The sequence below is a fragment of the Sceloporus occidentalis genome, unplaced genomic scaffold, assembly GCF_023333645.1.
Source record: "Sceloporus occidentalis isolate IW3139 unplaced genomic scaffold, rSceOcc1.0.p SCAF_55, whole genome shotgun sequence".
NCBI lineage: Eukaryota > Metazoa > Chordata > Lepidosauria > Squamata > Phrynosomatidae > Sceloporus > Sceloporus occidentalis.
This window is the reverse complement of record NW_028317035.1, coordinates 1,626,635-1,649,124: the sequence shown is the minus strand read 5'-3', so window position 1 is coordinate 1,649,124 and position 22,490 is coordinate 1,626,635. Positions and strand designations below refer to the sequence as shown.

Genomic DNA, 22,490 nt, shown 5'->3' with positions numbered 1-22,490 from the left:
GACAGGGACCTCGCGATCCCACCGCTGGACTTCTACAAGCCCAAGGTAGGATAGGGAGAGGTGGTAGATAAGATAGATAAGGAGGGAGAGGTGGTAGGGAGGGAGGGAGTTGGGTTAGATAGGGTAGGGACGGAGAGGGGTTAGATAGGGTAGATAGGATAGATTGGGAGGGAGAGGGGGTATATAGGGAGGGAGAGGTGGTAGATAGGGTAGATAGGGAGGGAGAGGGGTTAGATAGAGTAGGGACAGAGAGGGGTTAGATATTGGCAGCAGGGCCAAATATTTATATATGTTTTGGCAGGAGGGGCTAATATTTATTTATATATTGGCAGCAGGGGCTAGTATTTATTTATATATTGACAGCAGTGTTTAATATTTATATATATTGGCTGCAGGGGCTAATATTAATATATATAGGAAGCAGGGACTAATACTATATATATATATTGGCAGCAGGGTCTAATATTAATATATATCGGCATCAGGGGCTAATGTATATTGGCAGCAGGAGCTAATATTAACATATATTGGCAGCAGGGGCTAATATTAATATTTATTGGCAGCAGGGTCTAGTATTTATATTCATATTGGCAGCAGGGTCTATTATTTATATATATATATATCGGCAGCAGGGGCTAATATTAATATATATTGGCTGCAGGGGCTAATTATATATATATATTGGCTGCAGGGACTAATAATATATATTGGCAGTAGGGGCTAATATTAATATATATTGGCTGTATATAATATAATTTATATTGGGTCAAATATCAATATATATCCGCACAGGGGTTAATATTAATATATATCGGAAGCAGGGTGTAATATTTCTATATATCGGCAGCAGGGTTTAATGTTTATATATATTGTCAGCAGGGGCTAATATTAAAGAATGAAAAATAACTGCCAGTTTAGCTGTTATTTTGAAATCATATTTCAATCATGGTCTTTACTTCAAAGAGATAAGTGCATATTATGTAGTTAAAAATGCACATCTAATGTGTGTATGTATATATGTGTGTGTGTATATATATATATATATATATAATATATATATAATTGTGTATATGTACCGTTTTATAATTGGCCCCCCTACTTTGGTCCCTGGCCCCCCATGTGTCCCCCCTAAATATGAAAGCTGGAGACGCCACTGTGTTTAGGATATCCATTTAGGGAATTTTTCTGCCCCAAAGCAGAAAAACAAAAAAGATACTTAAATTGTCCACCTGGCTCCTACATTTGTTCATCCATGAAAGCAAATATTTCTGTAGAACATACATCAAAAATTTGTGTTTATTGCATGAAAACTAAATTAAAAAAGAAAACATTTTACTTACAGATTATGACGGTTCCTAATGATCCTTACACCTTTCTGTCTTGTGGTGAAGATGGCACTGTAAGATGGTTTGATACAAGAATGAAGACCAGCTGTACAAAAGAGGACTGCAAAGATGTAAGGTTAATCTTGATGGTTTTTTTTTAAATCTGGATTAGGATTGATTTTGGAGGGCCCATCTACCTAGAAATATTGCTAGGAATCACTGTGCAAAGAGACTAAAACCGTTTTTTTTTTCCTGACATGGTACTTAAAGGGACAGTCTAATTTCCCTTCTGGATATATGCATATTTGAGTACTTATAATTAGCATTCTTACAAAACGAGGGAGAAAATAATAAAACGCTTAACTGGCACAGATTTTGCAGCCATGCTACAAAACCTTCTTTCTTCCCCCTGCCACACAGATTATGCATTGTTGCATTGTTTGAAAAAGACCACAGGCGTGCATGTGTACATGGGTCTAATATTAAAAATAACATTGAAACATTTCAAATGATCCATGATTCTAATTGTTTTCTGTGTTGGTGTATTTTCAAACCCAAGCTCTAAAAAAAAGAAAAAAAACACACATCTCCCATTACCTCAGCCAGAACGATTTATAGTCACTGGTGTAGATGCCCAAAAGGAAAGTCATGGTTTCAGAGCCATGCGTTTCCCTCCCCTAGATTGCATGTATTCTTTCGTTATCTGTGTTTGCACGAGGAAGAGGTTGTATCATTTGCATGTTTCAACTCCATTAACTATCAAAGTATGGAAACAAGTCAAAGTATTTTCTATATTATAATACCATTTTTCTTTTTTTATATTGTCACAGGATATATTAATTAATTGCAGGCGTGCCGCTACTTCAATTGCAGTTTGCCCGCCAGCACCATATTACCTGGCCATTGGATGTTCCGACAGTTCAGTTAGAATATATGACCGACGAATGCTTGGAACTAGAGCAACAAGTAAGTAATCTAAGGCTGTTTACAGTTAAGAAAATACTTTTTTGTTTTTTTCTTACCTTGGTTCTCTTCTGAGAGGTCTTCAGTATTGCCTTTCTCCACTGAAATCCTCAAAGTACCATTTGTGAATTCTCTATTTTCCATTGCAATTAATTTCCATACTGTACAGGCATACACCGGATTAACGTACGCACTATGGGTTCCTGAGCTTGTATGTAAAACAAAAATGTCCTTAAAGTGAACCACTACCTTTTTTCACTTATCAATGCATGTAGTACACTGCAATCGTCGGGTAATTTCCACCACAAAATGCTCAATAGACGCTCGAAAGACGTTGTGGTGGCGTAATGCTGTTATATGCCTGTCCTTGCAAAAGTGGGCACTCGTAAACATGGGAATGGTTGTGCTTCACCTATGTAATTACTCACTAGTGTCCTTAAAGCCCGAAATGCCTGTAATGTATGGTAATTTCATACATTGGGGCAGTACAAGCAAACTCATAACACCATTTTCTCGAGATTCTGTATGTACAATATATACATCACCTTTAGTGATCTGTAGTTCCTGAAAGTACTACTTAGATTGCATGCCATAGTTGTTTAGTTAATTATTATGGCCTGTTGTGTACATATCCTCAAATTAAGCCGTGATTTGTAGAGAGTTACAATGTAAATAAGTAACATTCTTAACATTTGTTAATTCTTTGTAAATACAATGGGAGTTTTTGTGTCATATAGTTGGTAGTATGTACTGTAATTGTGGCCTTGTTAAACCTATTATTGATGAATATTGTTGTATCACTATACTCATAAACTCACATGAGCATGGAATTAAAGCAGTACCTATCAAGAGGCATTGCTCTCAGACAAGTTGGCATATCGCAGATATATTTTCATAAATAATATACAGTGAAAAAAGATTAAACTTAAGTCAATAGGTTTATTCTAAGCAAAGAATAGCAACTTATGCATAAAAATACCCATGATGAGGAGAGGAACCACTTAAATTGTGATTATGCCAGTGTATAAAAAGTTTTGCTGCAACATTTGCTAAAAGTTGATCCAGGGAGTGGAATAAAGAAGGATTTTTTTCCCCTGTTGTGGCATAATTGGTAATTGCCCCAAGTAAGGGGTTTTTTGCCTTCTTTTGGATCAACTTTAGAACTAGGTATGTGTTAAAGGTTGAACTTGATGGACTGAAGTCTTTTTTTCAACCTACTATACTATAGCTATAACTAAATCAGCCAAACAAAAATCATGTGGCACATCCCATGTATGAACATATTTTGAGCAAAACAAGTACTTATGTTTTCATTGGCATCTTGGCTCAAACAAAGACTGTGGCCCTCAAGGACTTTAGTTGATTACCCTGTACTAAACAAATGTAAATTTAGAGGCGGATACTTGTTTGTTTTTATACTTAGTAGCTTGATTTCATGTATTAACTTGTTTTGTTCTATTGGAAGATGTATGATTGCTAATGATGATGCATTTGTTTTGCTCTTTTACATGCATTCATACAACATGAAGCTTTTGGTGAGTTATTTGTTCTTGCATCGCTGTTCATGTTAAGAAATTGCAGATTGTATTACTCCAATTGTCCTACATATAAAAAAATAACCTAATCATGTAATTAGTAATTCCCCCCCCCCCCCCGAGATATGCTGCCACTCTGTCCCCCCCCCCCCCCCCGAGATATACTGCCACTCTGCCCCCCACCCCGACTTACCAGAGCGGCACCGGAAGTTGTATACGCGTATTGCGTAGATGTCCCCCCGCCGGCCCCGCAAGACACCCGGGAGTCTGCTCTGGTAAGTCTTGGGGGCAGAGGTAAAACGCATCGTGCGGACGTTCACCGGCTGCGGCGATCCGCGTAAACAACCTCCGCTGCCGGCACGTCTGCACGATGTGCTTTCAAAATCTCCCTTGCCGGAACTCCCCTCGTGGGAATTCCCGGCAAGGGAGATTGTTAAAGCACATCGTGCAGACGTGCCGGCAGCAGAGGTTGTTTACGCGCGCATCGCCGCAGCCGGTGAACGTCTGCGCGATGCGCTTAGACAATCTCCCTTGCCGGCACTCCCCCCGTGGAAAGTGCCGGCAGGGGAGGCTGTCTGAGCGTATCAGAGAGTAGGATGCAGGTCCCCTGCACCGCTGCGAGGGATCTTTATCCTAACCCTGCTGCCTGCCCGAATATAGGCCGCACCTGAAAGACTTAAAGTGGGGGGGAAAAGTGCGGCCTATATTCGGGCCAATAGGGTATTATCTTTATTGTTATCATCTTTTGTAATTATAAGACTGTCACCAGGTAGGAAGCTTGTGTTCCGTCAAAGATATGGACCGCGGTGTGTTCTATGGAAATGGGACTATATACTTACCCAGTTTCTCATACTATTATGGCCAGTTGCTTTTTAGTTGAGACACCATAGATTAAACGGAACACAGCTATAACACTAAGCATTTTAGATATTTATAGAGAAATATAAAAATCAGAAATTTTAGAGAATGTAGATCATATCCACATGTCCTTTATTTATGGGCTGCATTTTTCATGCACAATATGAATGTGTTTCAAGTATAGAAAAAGGTTGGCAAAATGTGATCAAACATTATATATATATATATATATAGTTTATATAGTTTATATCTATTAAAAAATTACAATTTTAGAAAACCATATCTACTATCATAGTAAATGTGTTACCACATCATTTCAAGGTAGATCAACCAACAAAAAAGTGATATAGCGCTCTACAATATACAATTTACCCAATTATATATTGTAGTGTGGTCTCATGTATCCAACATATAAGGAGATAAACCATAAAAGAAAAAATAAAGTGCAGTATTGCACAAAAAATAATATACAAAGATACAGCGCTTGATATAAGTTTAGAGGTATATATAAACACCCCATGCCAATCCCCTATATAAAATATATTGTTATAAAAATACGTGTGTAAATAAGTGTATAAATATACAGAAGGGGTTAATTCAGATAATGAGTCACAAATTGAGTGAACATGAAATACAAGCAGCTTGTCTTGAAAACAAGACACCCCCCCAGAGCCTAAATAAAACTCAAGAGACATTTCTTAATATGAGACAAAATGTACAAGTTTAATAAATAATGTCAATAAAAATATATATATATCGCCAATATATATATACATATATAAAATACACAGAAGTACAGACAATATGAGAAACAATACTAACAAAAAAAATGAATAGCAAAGAAATAAATGAAACAAACTATTAAGATAAAACAGATATATCTCAAAATATGCTTATATGCTAGAGCAGGGGCGTCCAACATGCCGCACCTCGAGCCCTGCTACAACAAGAGCCCTGCTACTTACCTGTGGGAGGGTCTTTTGTACTGCATAGAGGAAGCGGAACCCAGCAGAGTTCACGTGACATCACATGACTCTGCTCCAGTCCTGCTTCCTCTGTGCAGTACCAGAGGCCGCGCCCCCTGCATAAGTCTGTGAGCGGCATCAAGGAGCTGCAGTGCAGGTAAGGGGGTAGGGAGGGTGTTTGAATGAGTATGCGTGATTGAGGAAATTAATCTGTGAATGAATGAGTATATGAATGAGTGTGTGTGTGGTAGCATGGATGTGTAAGTGCTGGAACCTAGGCATGATGGGACTGTGATTGCTCTTAGCAATCACACTCCTATCATGCCAAGTCAGCCAGTACATACTGAAACCTGGCTAGCTGCCTCCCTTGTGTATTGATGCTGCCAGCAGTATGGGGTCTGCACATCACTTACAGCCACCCTGTACCAGCATGTACTGGCTGACTTGGCATGATAGGAGTGTGATTGCTAACAGCAATCACAGTCCCATCATGCCTAGGTACCAGCATTTACTGGTTGCCTGGGTATGATAGGAGTGTGATTGCTGTTAGCAATCACATTCCATTATGCCAAGTCATATTGCTATTTTTTTTTTGTCCAATTGTGGTGTGTTACCTACTTTTATAAAAAATATGAGTTTTTATTATTATTTTTAAAGGTGGGGGTCATTTTCGGTGAACCGTGAATGTTTTGGTCCAGAATTTTCATTTTGGTGCATCCCTAGAATAAATAGAACTATTTCATTTTTAATTATCCTGAATTTTGTAGTCACAAAACTTTCTAGGCCCAGAAATCATTGAGAGGAAAAGTAAAGGTTTTGTGTCATTTACTTTATTTTAATCTGCATATTTTATTCAAGGCCATATTTTCTCACAGTGAAAAATGAGTGCGGCCCTCGCACGTATACAATTCTGATGAAGTGGCCCACTGCAGAAAAAACTTGGACGCCCCTGTGCTAGAGGAAGTAAAATATAGGAGTTAAAAACTCAGAAATGAAGTACAATACTGCTTACCAAAAAGTAAATTATACCTGGCCAGGCGAATGCCAACAGGAGGCATTTCAAGGAAACTCTTCTTCAGCTGGATATAGAAGTATATAGTGCACCTCGTATCTGCATATTTTGAGATATATCTGTTTTATCTCAATAGTTTGTTTCATTTATTGCTTTGCTATTCTATTTTAAATTTTTTGTTAGTATTGTTTCTCATATTGTCTGTATTTCTGTATATTATATATATATATATATATATATATATATATACATATATATATATTTTTTTATTATTATTATTTTATTTTATTAATTTTTTTTTTTTAGTGTTGCACAAAATAGAGTGTTCCATCCATCCCATTATGATATACTCACATTTTAGTTGGAGTGCACAGGCACTCTTATCAAGCTTGAAATAATAGATCTCAGGTCTCTCCAGCAGGTTGAGAGTTAAGAGATACTCCAGTCAGCAGGAAATAACTTAAAATCATTTTTATCAATAATGCATCTTACTTGCAAAAGGATGAAGGAACATATAAATAATTTTATAATATAAATATTCATATTATACGATATTAAAGAATTACCGTATTTGCTCAATTATAAGACGACCCCCAAAAATGTGAATATTAATTTAGGGGGAAAAGCCTGAATATTAGACTACCCTATGAGAAAAAAGTTTTACTAGTAAATATTCACATGTAAACTATTTTTTCATATTTAATAAAAACTATGATTGAGAATTGATTTTTGTTTTTTGTTTTTATTTCCTTTTATTTGCCAGCCTATCCCCAGTTATGCACATCTGCCCCACCACTTGCTACTCTTCCCCCTAGATATGCCTTATACCTGCCTATATGCGGCTCTGCCTCCATGATATGCCTTTTAACCCCCTATATGCAACTCTGCCCCCCCCCCCCGACTTACCAATGCTTCCCCAGACTTGTTCCTTGTACTTCAGACTCCCTGGTGTCTAGTTGGGGCAGCCGGTGGACGCCTGTGCAATGCCCGTTAGTTCTGCCGGGGCTTCTATGATGGAGCACCCAGAGGAAGTGCCGGCAGCAGCAGAGGTTACCAGGGAGGAGGATCCAGGTTCCCTGCAGCGCTGCGGGGGATCTGGATCTTAGTCTTAAAGTCAGACCTCTATTTAAGGTCTGATTATAAGATTACCTTGACGAGGTCTTATAATCGAGCAAATACGGTAATTTATGTGTACTTATTGTGAAATCATTGAAGTAAAGTTACAAAAACACTTGTTTGTATAGACTTGGGTATCCAAAACGCAGCAGCTGTCTAGCTATTATATTACAACTCAAATGGTTTTTAACCCATTCTTTAATTATTCATATTTCAGATATTTCTTTTAAGTGATTTGTAAGGTATATTAAAGTATAGCTATCATTTTGAGAGCTTTTTATTAACCATTAGAGCACTGTGGATCCCTTTTCATAACATTGTCAATATGTGCCTGAATGTGTTTTATTGGACATTTTCTGAGATTTTTTTGGAACTCTAATTTTGTTGGGAAGGGTGGAAGGGTAAATAGTTTATGTACTATTTTGTCATGCATGGAATAGCTTTGTCAATTATTTATTCTGGTGTTTAGGCAAGTAGTAGTTATTAATATTGGTAATTTTAACATTCCAGACAACTATTCAAATCGAGGGACAACAGGAATGTGTGTTCGGTTCGTCCCTTCACATCTGTCAAACAAGTCCTGCAGAGTAACCTCTTTATGCTACAGTGAAGATGGTCAAGAAGTCCTTGTGAGCTATTCATCAGACTATATCTATTTGTTTGATCCTAAAGACGACAAAGCAAAAGAGCTTAAATTTCCCTCAGTTGGTCAAAGAAGGGAAGAGGTAGGTATCAATAAGCATTATATTTGAAAGAAAGAAAGAAAACAAACCACCAACTATACATACTGCATAGACTTATTAAGAAGAACTTCACAATGTTACTGTCTAGACAAATGGTAGTTGGTTCATTTTTAATGCGGCCTAAACCTTTTACAGAAGAAATGTATATTTTAGATTTGGTTTTCTATTAAGTTAGACTTTTTATTTCCACCCACTAACCATGTATTTTATTTAAGGGATAGCAATCATGTAAGACTCTGGGTTTATTAATGAATAATTTATTAATGCGCAAGGCCAGTTGGCTCTTCGTATTACATACCAAAGCTGGTGAATTGAAAGGTTCATCTTTTTTCCTTGGTCATAATTATTACATTTCATAATAAATGTAGTGAAACTTTTACACTCATTTTCAAATAATTTTGATGGCAAATGAGGTAGTAGATACAAATGCAATAATATAAAGGCAGCAATCCTACGTGCTATATAGCTGGGTAGTTGAGGTAAGAGCTAAAGTTTAGTTGGAAGGTTAATAAGGAATAATGGTGTCTATTAAAAACTATCTTGGGTCATAAGTATAAATAAATTATATAGAATCTCTTGCAGAATTGTGTACAAATAAATCAATGATTATTTACTGTTTTGCTTTACTAGTATATCCAAGTGTGTAATGGAGCAATGTGTTCCCATCTATTTATAGGCCTGTCATCACACAGGTCAAGAGAGTGAAAGAGTTGAATATTTCAGCCCAGTAGAAGGATTTGTGGGGAGGGGTTATGTATTTTGTAAAGATGTGTGTGTGTGTGTGTGTGTGTGTGTATGTTCCAATCCGTTCTGAATAGCAGAACCAAACTAAATGAGATCAGGCTACAATTCTGTGGATATATGGTCCTTCATGTTTTACAATTTTAGAATGTGCATGGGAAAATATGGTTTCATAAAACTACCAATTCTTGCTATTTTGATCTAGTATCCAGGAATTATTACTATAGTTAAAATATACAGTTGCATTAAGGTATATATAAATGTATTTATTTTTTTCTCATTAAGGTGAGGCAACCTCCTGTTAAACGCCTACGACTACGTGGAGACTGGTCTGATACGGGGCCTAGGGCAAGACCTGAAAGTGAACGAGAAAGAGATGGTATAACTTTTAAAACGTTTTTATACTAATCATCTTTATGGTAATGTTAAATTATTGTTTTTAAGCTTTTATTTATATATGTAGTTAACCATTTTCCATCTAAGTACCAAAAATTAATTTCAGCATAGGTCCTTGCCATAAGATTTGTATATCACACAATTAGAATGCAGCTATCTGAGTAGTTCTGTGATGTATTTTATGACCAGGGTCACCTTAAATATAAAGTATTTAGTTAAAATCTATTCTATTAAGGCCTCCATTTTTTGTCCTCTTACTGTTGACGCTCTTCAGCATGCTTTGTGTTTGCAAGTGGCTTTGTGCTGCCTCTCCATAAATCTTTACCTCTATGTTCCTCGGTTACCTGTACACACAGTGCATAATAAATTAAAAAGCCAAACTTGGCATTAATCCTATAACCTTGTGAAGTTCTACTACTTTACATAATTACAATTATGTAATCTAATGCTACTAATAGAAAGGTGAGGGTTTACCTTTAATTTTGGAACGTGGGCAGAGAGGATTATGACAGTGTTATTAAATAATGTATGTGCATGCATTCCACTAGTGACATAAGACTCATTTTTGCAGGAGATCAAAGCACCAATGCATCGCTAATGCAGAGAATGTCTGACATGCTCTCACGGTGGTTTGAAGAAGCCAGCGAGGTTGCACAAAGCAACAGAAGACGGACAAGACCCCAGAATAGAGGTTCTCCTTTGCAATTTGTACATGTGCTGTTTTAACGTTTTGGGCAGTGGAGCATTTACCTTCTTCTTTAAAGTTGCTTGTTACAATAAAAACTATAATTAATCAAGAGGAGAGAATTAGTAAAAATCCACTCTGCGTATCTTTTATGAGCTACTAGATTTATAATTTCTTATATTTTTGTTTCTCTAATACAGCAAGCTCACAGCCAAACACTCCCACTGCTGCAGGTAATACAGAATCTCAAGCAACTGCAACCACATTAGCTGCCACTTCTGATCAGGGTTTACAGTCCACCATGTCAAATGAGACAGACAACCATTCTTCACCTTCACAAGGTGGTGCAGAACAGTCACAGCCTGGAGGCTCTTCTGACATGTCCAGTTACTCTTCTGGTAGGATTACTTCATATTTTATAACTTCTTTTTTTTTTTTTAAGTTAAACATTTTGTTGTTTGTCAACAGAAAAACAAAAAGACCAATGAGGTGTATACAATTTAATTAAGGTGACCCTGGTATTACTACACTCTTCCTGCTGTAGTCCACATGAGGGTTATCTATATGGATTGTGAACCCTGTCCTAAGTGTGTTGATGTTCTTGGGTTTCCCTTATAGGTTGATGGCTATGGCAATTTCTATTGTGTATTATAAACCTTAAAAAAGAAAGATAGCAAATGAACCAAAACATACAAATAACTTTAGTACCCTGCATTGAATTGAAACTGCATCATTTGTTGTTAATTCTTCTCTGTGAAATTAGTAATACAGTCTATAGAAGGATTACCTGTAAATCAATAGGCTAATTAAACTTTAGTCCTAGTTTGTAATTACAATAGCTTTTTATTGTTTGTAGTACAAAACACAATTGTTTGTATTGTTGATTAACTGACATGTTCTGTTCAGATACAACATATAGTAAAACAATTGAATATTTTTCTATTGATTTCCCTTTCTTTCCTAAGATGGTAGCCCTAAATAGCACCCCTAACACTCCATATGTTGACTACGATCAGTAAGTCTATAAACTCTGCAGTGTAGCACTCCAATTTTAACATTAGTTTCATAGTATCACTTATCTATCTGTAGCATTGCTACAGGTTTTTTTTTATATAGGAGTTGAAAGTTAAAATCAATTAGGAGTATCTTATTTTGTAACGGACTCCCTGCCAATAAAATTATACCTGGTCACTGGATCTCAGTACTAATTGATTGAGATCCCATTCATCTCAAGGGTAGTCCCCAGGGCTCAGGCTGTCTACAACCATTGGTGTATAACTAATATCTATCTGAGATTTTAACTAAAACAAATCCAAAAGTATTTTAAACCACCAAACTACTCAACATTGTATATAATTTCACAAACAAAACTTTTTACCCTCTTAGGAAGACACTGGTATAAGTGGTGGTTACGGTCTTCTAATCAGTTGGCCGGCTTTGTTTTCCTCATGAGAATAACATATGTCAAAATGTTATAAAAGCAGAGAATGCTTTTGTTGTGGGGAGCTTTGATTAAACATGCTTGAATCCAGATATGCATTATATTCTGGTATAAAAGAGGAAAATGCTTTATTACTATTATTATATTCAAAAACAGAATGAGGCCGAACACATCTTCTGCAGGTCATTTAGCTGGGGTGTGGAATGTCGCAGACTCCCCCCATGCATTTTTAAAGCAAGCCACACGAAACTGTAAAGGGACCATGCAGCTATAGTATGCATTAACGTTCATAAGATGGCTGGATTGTCCGTAATAAATTTGTAGGTAATTTGTAATACTTCAGCCAGGTAGGTGCAAGTGCATATGAAGTCCCAAGAGAACAGACATGTCTTAAATACCTGTAACTTCTATCAGAATTATCTTAACAGTGAGCCAAAAAGGGCGATTGCCACATGATGCTTGGTGACAAGTAGCTGCTCACTCACTGCAGTACAATTTGCCCTTGTTGTTTTGGATGATATGGGGGCCAAGGAGCGACAGTAACCATTTCTGGCGAAACTAACTTCCTACTTCTGTCATGTGACAATCACCCGTAAGAAGCTCCTTTTGGAGTCACATGTTAGTCGGTAAGAGTGGGGGCTGCGCTGAAGAAAATGCAAAGCTCAGAGTTACTTTGTCAGGATCCTCCCGGCAGGAAGCTTCAGCTACAGAAAAAGAGATACTGTGCAGTTAGGAGCTTGGATCTGTGTGCATGCATCATATATTTGTGTCCATGTAGCAACACAAGGACAGAAACCTTTATCGTATATGCAAAATATTTATTTTTCTAATGTCTTTGTCTGATGGGTACCTTTCCGGGACATTGAGTTAGCTTTTGTGCAGTTTAAACACATGACGCCCATTGGTGATTAAAAAAAAAAAAAAAAAAGTCAGATTTTAATTTATATTTACATATCGATACTGTGTAACCACCCTTTCTGTACCTATTTGCCTGCTGTTTTAAAAGCAAAGTCAGAAATGTTGTAGGCATACAGTTAGGTGATGATTGGTGATGATTAAACAATTTTACCAAACAAGTTCTAGTTATCAGCTATTTATTTTTTTTTATTGAAAATGTTCTGTAATATCAGTCAATCCTACAAACCAAGAGGAGAGCCAAAGTCTATGTAAACATAATAATAAATCGCATATAAACTTTTGGTTTATATGTACAACGCTACCTGTACAACGTCCGTCCTAAGATAATTTTGAGTGTTTACTGAATAGAGTCCATCGTATATGTCAGGTTGGGGGCCGTCCGAGTCTGGATGTTTTAGTTCTTGATTTTCAAGAAGAGACCGATGGGCATAGAAGGTGGAGATCCTGAAGTTAGGCCAATGGGATCGGGTCTTGTCTTAGTAATTCCGTCATGTACCAGGTTGTGTGTTGGAATGTGTGTTTAACTCGTGTACGTGTTTGGATGGGGAATTAGTTAATGAATGGTAGCCAGGTGCGAAAGAAAGATGCTGTGGGGTTTTTTTGTACGTTGTGCTGTTAACCATGAAATGTGGAAGAGGTGGGATGATTTGGAATGGAAAAGTAAGAGGCGGTGGTGTGGTTTCTATCCAGTGGTGGAGTATAGTTCTCATCAATTTAAAATGTAGGTTGAAACACAATCATAAACTGAAACACAAACAGCTATGTAGGAGGAATAAAACCGGATGAGGAACAGCCAAACTTACTAACAAGGTGAGGTTGCTGAAGACGGTATAATGCCAAAAGTTATACACCATGGCAAGAATGAGCAGGTCAGCAAGACACAAGGTAGTTATCCTGCATCAGCAAGGTCTCTCCCAGACAGAAATTTCAAAGCAGACAGGGGTTTCCAGAAGCACAATAAATGGGAAATTTTGAGGAGTGTAGACACAGTGGTTGGCCAAGGAAATGCTTACTTTGCTTTGCAATTGGAAAATGTCCAAGATGCCATCAGCTCAGCATTGGCAGAACTGCCTTAATTCTTCGTGGCATACTTTCTACAAGGTGCTGGAAACATTCCTCAGATATTTTGCTCCATATGGGCATGATGGCATCACGCAGTTGCTGCAGATTTGTTGGCTGCACATACATGCGAATCCTGGTCCACCACATCCCAACAGTGCTCTCTTGGATTGAGATCTGGTGACTGTGGAGGCCATTGGAGTACAGTGAATTCATTGTCATGTTTAAGAAACCAGTTTGAGACTTGATGCGTTATCCTGCTGGAAGTAGCCATCAGAAGATGGGTACACTGTGGTCATAAAGGGATGATGGTCAGCTAAAATACTCAGGTAGGCTGTTGCATTTAAACAATGCTCAATTGGTACTAAGGGGCCCAAAGTGTGCCAGGAAATGTCCCCCACACCATTACACCACCACCACTGGTCTGAACCATTGATACAAGGCAGGGTGGATCCATGCTTTTATGTTTACACCAAAGTCTGCATACCTTGGATGTAACGAGTGGTTATTTGAGTTACTGTTGCCTTTCTGTCATCTAGAACCAGTGTGCCTATACTCTTCTGACATCAACAAGGCATTTTTGTCCACAAACCCTAGAGCTATGGATTTAATATATGTATGTGCCCAATGTGGTTATGTTGCTGGACAGACTGCAAGCTGTACAATGGCTAGTGTAATAATGCATGTTAAAAGAAAGGTGGTATGAAATTACAAAATGTTTTGTGCAACTCTTGCACAAGCAATAAATGCATTGTCTCTTTTTAATGTGCTCATTAAACCGCTTCAGATCAAATGTTTCGACTATCTCAGGCCCTTGTGAATTGACCTCTGTACCTCGCATAAGCACCAGTTCTATTTTTGCTTCCATTTTTCCATGTCGCTCTATCTGTCCAGTTGATTGTCGCTGGAGGTGTTTGTGCTAACAGTCTTACATGATGAGATCTGTGGATTTACTGTACTTTGGTCGGTATGTTCAAAATTGAGCAGTAGAGATTTGGGTGCGTAGTGTGTGCTTGATGCAAATCATTGGTGACTGGACACCAGAATAAGTGCTTCTCTGTACCTACCATATATTTATGCAGAAATGCATTTTGTCTGTGAGTTTAGACATATATATTTAGTTTCTTTGGACTCCATAGTATTTTACATGCCGCAGCCACAGAAAAATTGCATGATGATCCCCTCTGACAGTTTATTGTGGGTTAGCTTGTTGGTTAATTTCTGTTTCTTGATCCCTCCATCCTTGCATAATTTTATTTTATTCAGTTGGATTGAGACTCAGGTTTTCCATTCAACTTCTTGTTTACTAAACTGACAACGTTGGTATTCTTTGACAAGATGAAATCTGATTCTTCTTCCAGATTCTCCTTCTGTGATTAGCAAACACCTTGGATCCATGTCACTTGATGAACGTCAGGGTGCGTGACAGATAAATAAGCAGAATCATGTTGTGTGACTTACAATTTTGCTGTAGTCTGCTATGTAGTGTTTGAGTAGTGTTCCATAGAGAGTGATATCCACCAGCAAAGCAGTCTTAATTTCAAATCTCCAGTTGCTATACTGGAAATGAAAACAATAATAACCAACATTTCTTGCCTGGCATAAGGTAAAACATTTAATTTGTGCTCATTTCTTCTGACCCCAAATTTTTTAAATTGTGAGTCTGTTACAAATAAAGGAATATTTGTGAAGTTGCCTAAAATTTACAGCACTGTTATGTAGGCTGCAAATGGCTAGATGTTTAATTTAATTAGACTTTTAAGGTAAAGGTACTGATGGTTACTGATAAACACATACTAATACACCAATGCATGGTGTGCAGACCAGCTTGAATTCTGTGCAGTGTGTAACACTGCAGCAAATCTGACTTCATATTTATGTTTAAGCAGTGTGCTTTTTGCTAGTGTTCCATCTCCAGCAATCCTACTCCTAATCCACAGGCCTTTTAAATTTGGTTCTCGATGGCAACCAGGAGGCAATATTTTCTGCTTTTGTTGCTTATAGTAAACCAATACAGCTTTTTTGTACATGGGCAATCCTTCCTGAAGCATGTTTTTTTTTGGGGGGGGGGTACGTTTTTTTCCAACTTTTCATTTGAAAGTTATTGAATTATTTTATCATCTAACAGCTAGACCCTGGTTGCTATGGAGAACTGAATTTTGAAAACCCTTTATCTTATACTTTGTCAAGATGTAAAAGTGGATTAAAGTTATATAGTGTGTAGCCTAACGATGTTTGTAAAACTAATAGGATACCAATACAAAGTAGAAAGTGAAAGAATGGCTGCTCATTCTATCACCAGTACATATTGCCATGGTGTTATGAAATTGGTAGAACCAATGTATGTCTAGGTATTTGGTGCAGTACATGTTTGTACAGTTTTGTGAATTGTTTCTTCCTTTACAAAATGTATTTGTACTCCTTAATTGATTTTTTGCTCATGCAATTCAACCGAATTGGCAGTGTCTACTTTAACCCATTACAGAGAAAGAGCTCCGTGTTTAAGAAATAATGTATGCTACTGAAAAACATGCCATATAGGTTTAATAAGGTTTTATTACATTCAACAAAATAATATTACATACGGGCACTTTCGATAAGAGGTGGAATATTAGGACAGTAGTTCTCAACCCAATACTCAAGGCACAACAGCGGTTCGGGTTTATAAATTTCCCTAATGCAGTATTTAATAATTACCACATTAGGGAAATTAATAAACCTGAACCTGGAATTTTTTTTTGTTTTTATTTCCTTTTATTTGCCAATCTGCCCCCACTTATGCCACTCTGCCCCCCCCCAGAAATGCCTTATACACCCCTATATGCCACTCTGCCCCCAAAAATGCCTTATACCCCCTATATGCCACTCTGCCTCCGATATGCCTCTTGACCCCCTATATGCCACTCTGCCTCCCAGATGTGCCTTTATCCCCCCTATATGCCACTCTGCCTCCCTGATATGCCTTATACACCCTATATGCCACTCTGCCTCCCTGATATGCCTTTTAACCTCCTATATGCCACTCTGCCCCCAGATATGCCTTATACACCCCTATGTGCCACTCTGCCTCCCTGATATTCCTTGTAATCCCCTATGTGCCACTCCAGAAAGCCCTTATACCCCCCTCCTAACCTCCCTCGACTTACCAGTGCTTCCCTGGATTTGTCCCATGTGCTTCAGATTCCTTGGTGTCAAGTGGGGCAGCCGGTGCAGGTCTGCGCGATGCGCACAGACAACCTCCGGTGCTGCCGGCACTTCCACCAGGGCTTCTATGAATTAGCACTGGAAGGTCATGTGATGCCAGCGCTCCGTCATAGAAGCCCCAGAGGAAGTGCCGGCAGCAGCGGAGGTTGTCTGCGTCCATCGCGCAGACCTCCACCGGCTGCAAGAGAGGAGGATCTGGGTCCCCTGCAGCGCTGCGGGGGATCTGGATCTTAGTCTTGTAGTGGACTGATTAGAAGACAACCTTGACGACGGTGGGCAGTCCCGCTGACGTCAGTGGGCGGTACCGCTGACGTTAACGGGAGTTCCTACTGACGTCGGGGGCGTTCCTGCTGACGTCGGGGGGGAAACACCTCATTTAAAGGAAAATCCAGAGGATTCGGGTCTTGACCTGGAGAACTGGTCGGAGAGTTCCCAGGTATGCTTATAATCTAGCACATATGGTACTTCAATTATATTTTTTTCATATGGAAAATTGTGGCACACATATTTACATTATTATTGTTAATTTGTGTTTTTTGCTATCCATGAGAACAAAGAATTTGTGTGTATTGTTTGAAGATTTTGAGCAATTTCTCACAGCCTTCTTTGCCCATATTTACCAAGGGTGCCAATATTTTTGGAGGACACTAGGTCTGTGTCTAGCAACTTTACACTGTTCCCCTAGGAGACGGAGTAACAACATATTATGTCATATCCTGGCTCCTAGAATAAGTGCTTGTTGAGGCTGATGAGTTGTCCTGGGTCAGGCCTAAGGCAGCACTCCAAAATACACCACTGCATGTAATAGTGCTTTAACATTTACCTATATGCATCACATTTTGCTAGTATATTTACGTAAAGCTTAAGGAGGGCTTTATGTTTACGGCACAAGCGCGTACTAACGATGGTAATGCAATTTTAAGATTGTATGCATGAAAAAACAAACTAAAAATGTTGGACTTGAAAAGTTAAATAAGAAAAGGCATTGCAGCTCACAGTCTGGTAGAAGTGCGTATAATATGTGGAGTTTTAACAGAATTTTTTTTTTATAAAATTGTTGTCTTGTACTGCAGAAACTACAGAAGCAAATAAAGATGGAGAAACAAGTGAGCCAGTTTTGCAGTTACACTATAGCACTGAAGGCACAACCACGAGTACAATAAGACTGGACTTCACAGATGAATGGTAAAAACTATTGTTATATACATTTGAAGTACTGTTACTATATTGTGAGTGTAATATAAATTTATAAATATACAACGATCAGCCATAACATTATGACCACTGACAGGTGAAGTGAAAAACACAATAATTTTGTTATCGTGGCACCTGTCAGTGGGTGGGTTATATTACATATTTGTATTATTTGAGCCTGGGACTAGCTAAGCGCACCAACATTTTTCTATTCACTGCTTGGTCATAATGTTATGCCTGATGTGTGTGTGTGTGTGTGTGTGTGTATGTATGTATGTATGTATAAATGTATATGTATGTATAATAATGTTGTTGCTTTCATATTTTTATTTATTTTGCCAGGAGCAATACAGCCTCAAGTTCAGTTGCAGTGAAAGTGGGAAGCACAGAAGGCAATACAACACCCGAAGGAATGCAACCAAATGAAATGGAAGGTACTGTAACTAGCAGCCCACACCATCCTCTTTTTCCATGTGGGCACTCTAGTTATGTTGTTTTAGCAGTACAGTATCTGTAAATAGATACAAAATCTGAGTTGAGAAAGAAGGCCCGATGAGCCACAACAGCAGAGCCAGAACCGAGCTGGTCTAAAATGTTGAAAAGAGGGGTCCATGCATAGGGCTTTTATAAACCTTAGGTGGCCCAGCTATATTTTTAATTCAAGCAGAATACGGTTTGGAGTTATTTTAGCCATTGAAAGTAAGAAATAAATAAATAAAGTAAATTTACCTTGACAAGGGTCATTTCATGCAAAATCTTCAAATCCTTAAAAATTTTCATAAACCGGTCGTGTAGACTGCAATGGAATAAGTCCAGATAGGTTAATAGGAGACTACGCATGCATTGAGTAGATTGCATTGAGAGATTCACATCCTCACATTAACTCTGTGAAACTGTTCTTCTGGCAGAACAGCAATCTTAAACTCACCATGCCATAGTGAGATTCTAGCAGTTATATAAAGCAGATAGTATAACATGCACATAATCTTATCGTTATTAAAAATGTATACTGTTGTCTACGTTAGGATTTTGTATAATTTTAAATGTGATTTCCATTTGAATTATCTCTTTAGCACCTACTTCTTTCACACCATACATAGCCAGTAGTCTCAAGTATGTGGTGAGGCGCAATATGTTGGATAACCATGTCTTTGTTGTCAGTCAATGTGTTGAAGAAGGATAACGGTTTGTTCCTTTGGCTAAGGTCAAGTGTAGTACTTGACTAACACTGAGCCAACAGAGAATGGTCTAATCTGGGCGCACACCACTGGGTGTGTTTTGACCCTTCCTTATACATTTTTTCTCCTCTAAACAGACTTTGCTGTGTGGTAGCAGCAGTTTTTTTTTAATGTTAGCAATTGGTTGGAGCAGTAATGGCATCATTTAATCCCCCCCCCATACACAATTGATTTTCAGTTTTTTACTCTGAAAATTCCTATTGCAGCAGCTTTTTAAATTCTTCTCAAGCCTGCTTTCAGGATAACAGATTAATTTTGGATTAATATATTATTGGGAACTGCTAATTTTAATTTTATTTTAATTAAGGCACATTTGATTCTAAAACACAGCTCGGACAAAGAGCGGACAGCAACCCGGGGAAAAAATCTATGCATAAAATCACAGATCAAAAGACTACTCAATCAAATAACGAGGACTGTCCAGAAACGTCAGCAATTCCAACTTCCACTGAGTCCACTGAGTCTTCTTCAGTTGGTGCTGCATATCAGGAAACTGATAGTGATGATGAAACAGTCCGTCTACCTCCGAGAGTTCAGTCATCACAAAATAGGTCAGTACAATGAGGTTAATTAATGTGCTTGTTTTGATTGGAAACCAACTTGTATGCATGTAATCTTAATGATTTTTAAAATAGCATGGTATTATAGGATGCACATCGCCTTTTTTTTGTTCTTCTTAAGAACATTTCTCAAATTTCGTATGCTGGCACTGTAACTTCAATAGAACTTACAGAAACAAAAACTGACGTACAAGCATACATCCAACCTCCTACATGACCAACCTCTTAAAATATTATTAAGTCTTGTTGCATAAATGCCTTACAATGTTGATGTAGACTTCTTGAATGGGATATGTTAAACTGCTACCAGCATAGCATTCACCCTCATTGGCATTTTTTTCTCTTCTCAAAAATAGCAACATTTCCCAATTACAACTACTAAACTCCCTTTCCTCTCAAAAGAATACCAGATTTAAAAAAAGAATCAACTGCACAGGTGAGTGTAGTAGGTATACTGACCTAATGGATCGCAGAAATCATAGTAAAGAAAACTTGCTTTCAGGCATATTTACTTTACAACGTTGAGATAAACAGTGCTGGGTACAGAGTCACTGTTAAACAACCTCTTGCTTTGCAGTACTTGGTCATCACGTTGTTTGTGATTCACATGACCAGAGAACTATCAAATCGGCTTTCATGGGTCTGCTTTCCTTATGAAGCTTAGAGTTAACATTTGAAGGGTTACCCATAAAACCATGAAATGTGTAACTCTAGATTAATGTATATATGAATAATTGGTTGTGTGATCATGTAAACATTTAGTATTGTGAATGTAATTCACAAATATGAAGTCATTTGGATTTTTACTTAGTTTTTTTGACTTTGTGTCTGTTTTCGTTTGTTATATACCTTCAGTGTGCCATTCATAGCACAGACTGTATGCTTTTCCCTAAGATGGAGCCTAACAAAAATAATAAATATTGTGGATGTGGTAGAAGAATGTTGCATTGTTTAACCGTTAATTTTTCCACTTCATACTAGATTAAATATCGGTGGACCGTCAGTAAGTGATAGATTAACAAGGTAAATTAAAATGCACTTCAATGAAGCAATGGTACTAAATGTCTGCAATCCACCAAAATATACCTAACAGACATATCCAGTTTCCCAAACCTTATGCAATTAGCCTATTTAGATTTAGTGGCAAAGTAAATACAAAATAACATCTAACAGCTAAGGCAGAATCATTTGGTAAATTTGCTCCTAGACTACATATATTTTAAATGCCCTAAAATAGTCCAGATTTAACTGAAATAATGATTGAATTCAAATTTTGTATTTCAATGGGGACATGTATACAAAATGGTTGTTTATGGCAGCCATGACTTTAATACATTCCTAAAGTATACATTTTCTATAGGTGAATGGGAACCTTACTAAATATCACCAGATAACTGTTATTGTACATTACTATGTAATAGACTTGGGCGCCGGCCAACTCTTGTTTTTTTTTCTTTGTTTTTTTTTGTAGAAGGGGTTAATACGGGGTTAACGTGGCACGGACTACACAGCAGCTTCGGTGCCTGGATTTTAAATGTCTGTACAAGCAACTCTATTGGTTGCCTGCACGGTCCTCCTCTGCCATCAACCAATGAACTACACCTGTACTTCATTGGTTGATGGCAGATGAGCCCCCTGCGATGCTGCATAGATAAGGTAGGCTAGATGGGGAAGAGACCAGGGAGATTAGTAGACGAAGACCAACACGAAGATTCTTCGTTTTGTGCGTTTTCGTCTTCGTGTACGTTTTACCGCCGCTATCTTCGCTTCTTCGGGCCGAACAACAAAACCGCACTCTTCATGTTCATTTTCATGTTCGCCCGAATACGAATGCACAAGTCCACTATTTAATATCTTCATAGTAGTTGAAGGTTTCCCACAATTTCCCCCGAAAAGTATAATTGGTGGTATCTTGCATTTTTCAATGTTTAGAAGTTTAGTGGTTCTGCGTCGGTAGAGTGAGTCCATATTAGGATACATCATGTAAAGTTTCCTGTCTCCTGGTATTTGTATACATGGAGCAACTACCATAATCACTTTACTTATTCTAAGACAAGACTCAAAAGCAGGCATTAAATGAGCAAGGTTGTCAGTCCAAATAGCTTATTTGGCAGGTAACACTGTTTTGAGACAACTCAGACCAGGGACTGTAATAAAGAGTATAGAAAGCAACACCAAAGGCCACACTGCACCCAAGGTACCGTCCATAACGCAAACTGCATAATGTTTTGGATACTGGGCACTGGAGGAACAAATTGCTTGTTTTGTCCTTCCTTCATTAACCATCACTTTGCTGTGTTGAAAGTGTATATAAATGCTTAAGGAAGTTGCATGTACAGAAATATGTGCCATTTTTTCTTATCCTATATGACAAGTGTGTATTATGGTACATTGTTCCAAAACCTAAAACTGAACATGTGTACTTCTTTCTCCATTTCATCAAACGCCTATCAATGGCAGTGGTGAATGCTATTTAATACGTGATTACTAAGCTGGACTGCCACTCTGACCCCCCCCCAGACTTACCAATGCATCCC

General features: G+C 37.9%; 1 protein-coding gene across 1 annotated transcript in view; it reads left to right on the top strand.

Annotated features, from left to right (window-relative positions):
- The window catches only part of LOC149287896 (DDB1- and CUL4-associated factor 6-like), a 63,143-nt gene that overhangs the window by 20,352 nt on the left and 20,301 nt on the right, over positions 1–22,490 (top strand). The window contains exons 5-15 of the mRNA XM_089492265.1: positions 1,343–1,456; positions 2,156–2,291; positions 8,285–8,499; positions 9,544–9,637; positions 10,226–10,345; positions 10,540–10,737; positions 15,119–15,175; positions 18,035–18,146; positions 18,498–18,589; positions 19,701–19,944; positions 20,935–20,976. Of these exons, the coding sequence (XP_089348391.1) occupies positions 1,343–1,456; positions 2,156–2,291; positions 8,285–8,499; positions 9,544–9,637; positions 10,226–10,345; positions 10,540–10,737; positions 15,119–15,175; positions 18,035–18,146; positions 18,498–18,589; positions 19,701–19,944; positions 20,935–20,976 (1,424 nt within the window). The remainder of the gene's footprint in view (positions 1–1,342; positions 1,457–2,155; positions 2,292–8,284; positions 8,500–9,543; positions 9,638–10,225; positions 10,346–10,539; positions 10,738–15,118; positions 15,176–18,034; positions 18,147–18,497; positions 18,590–19,700; positions 19,945–20,934; positions 20,977–22,490) is intronic.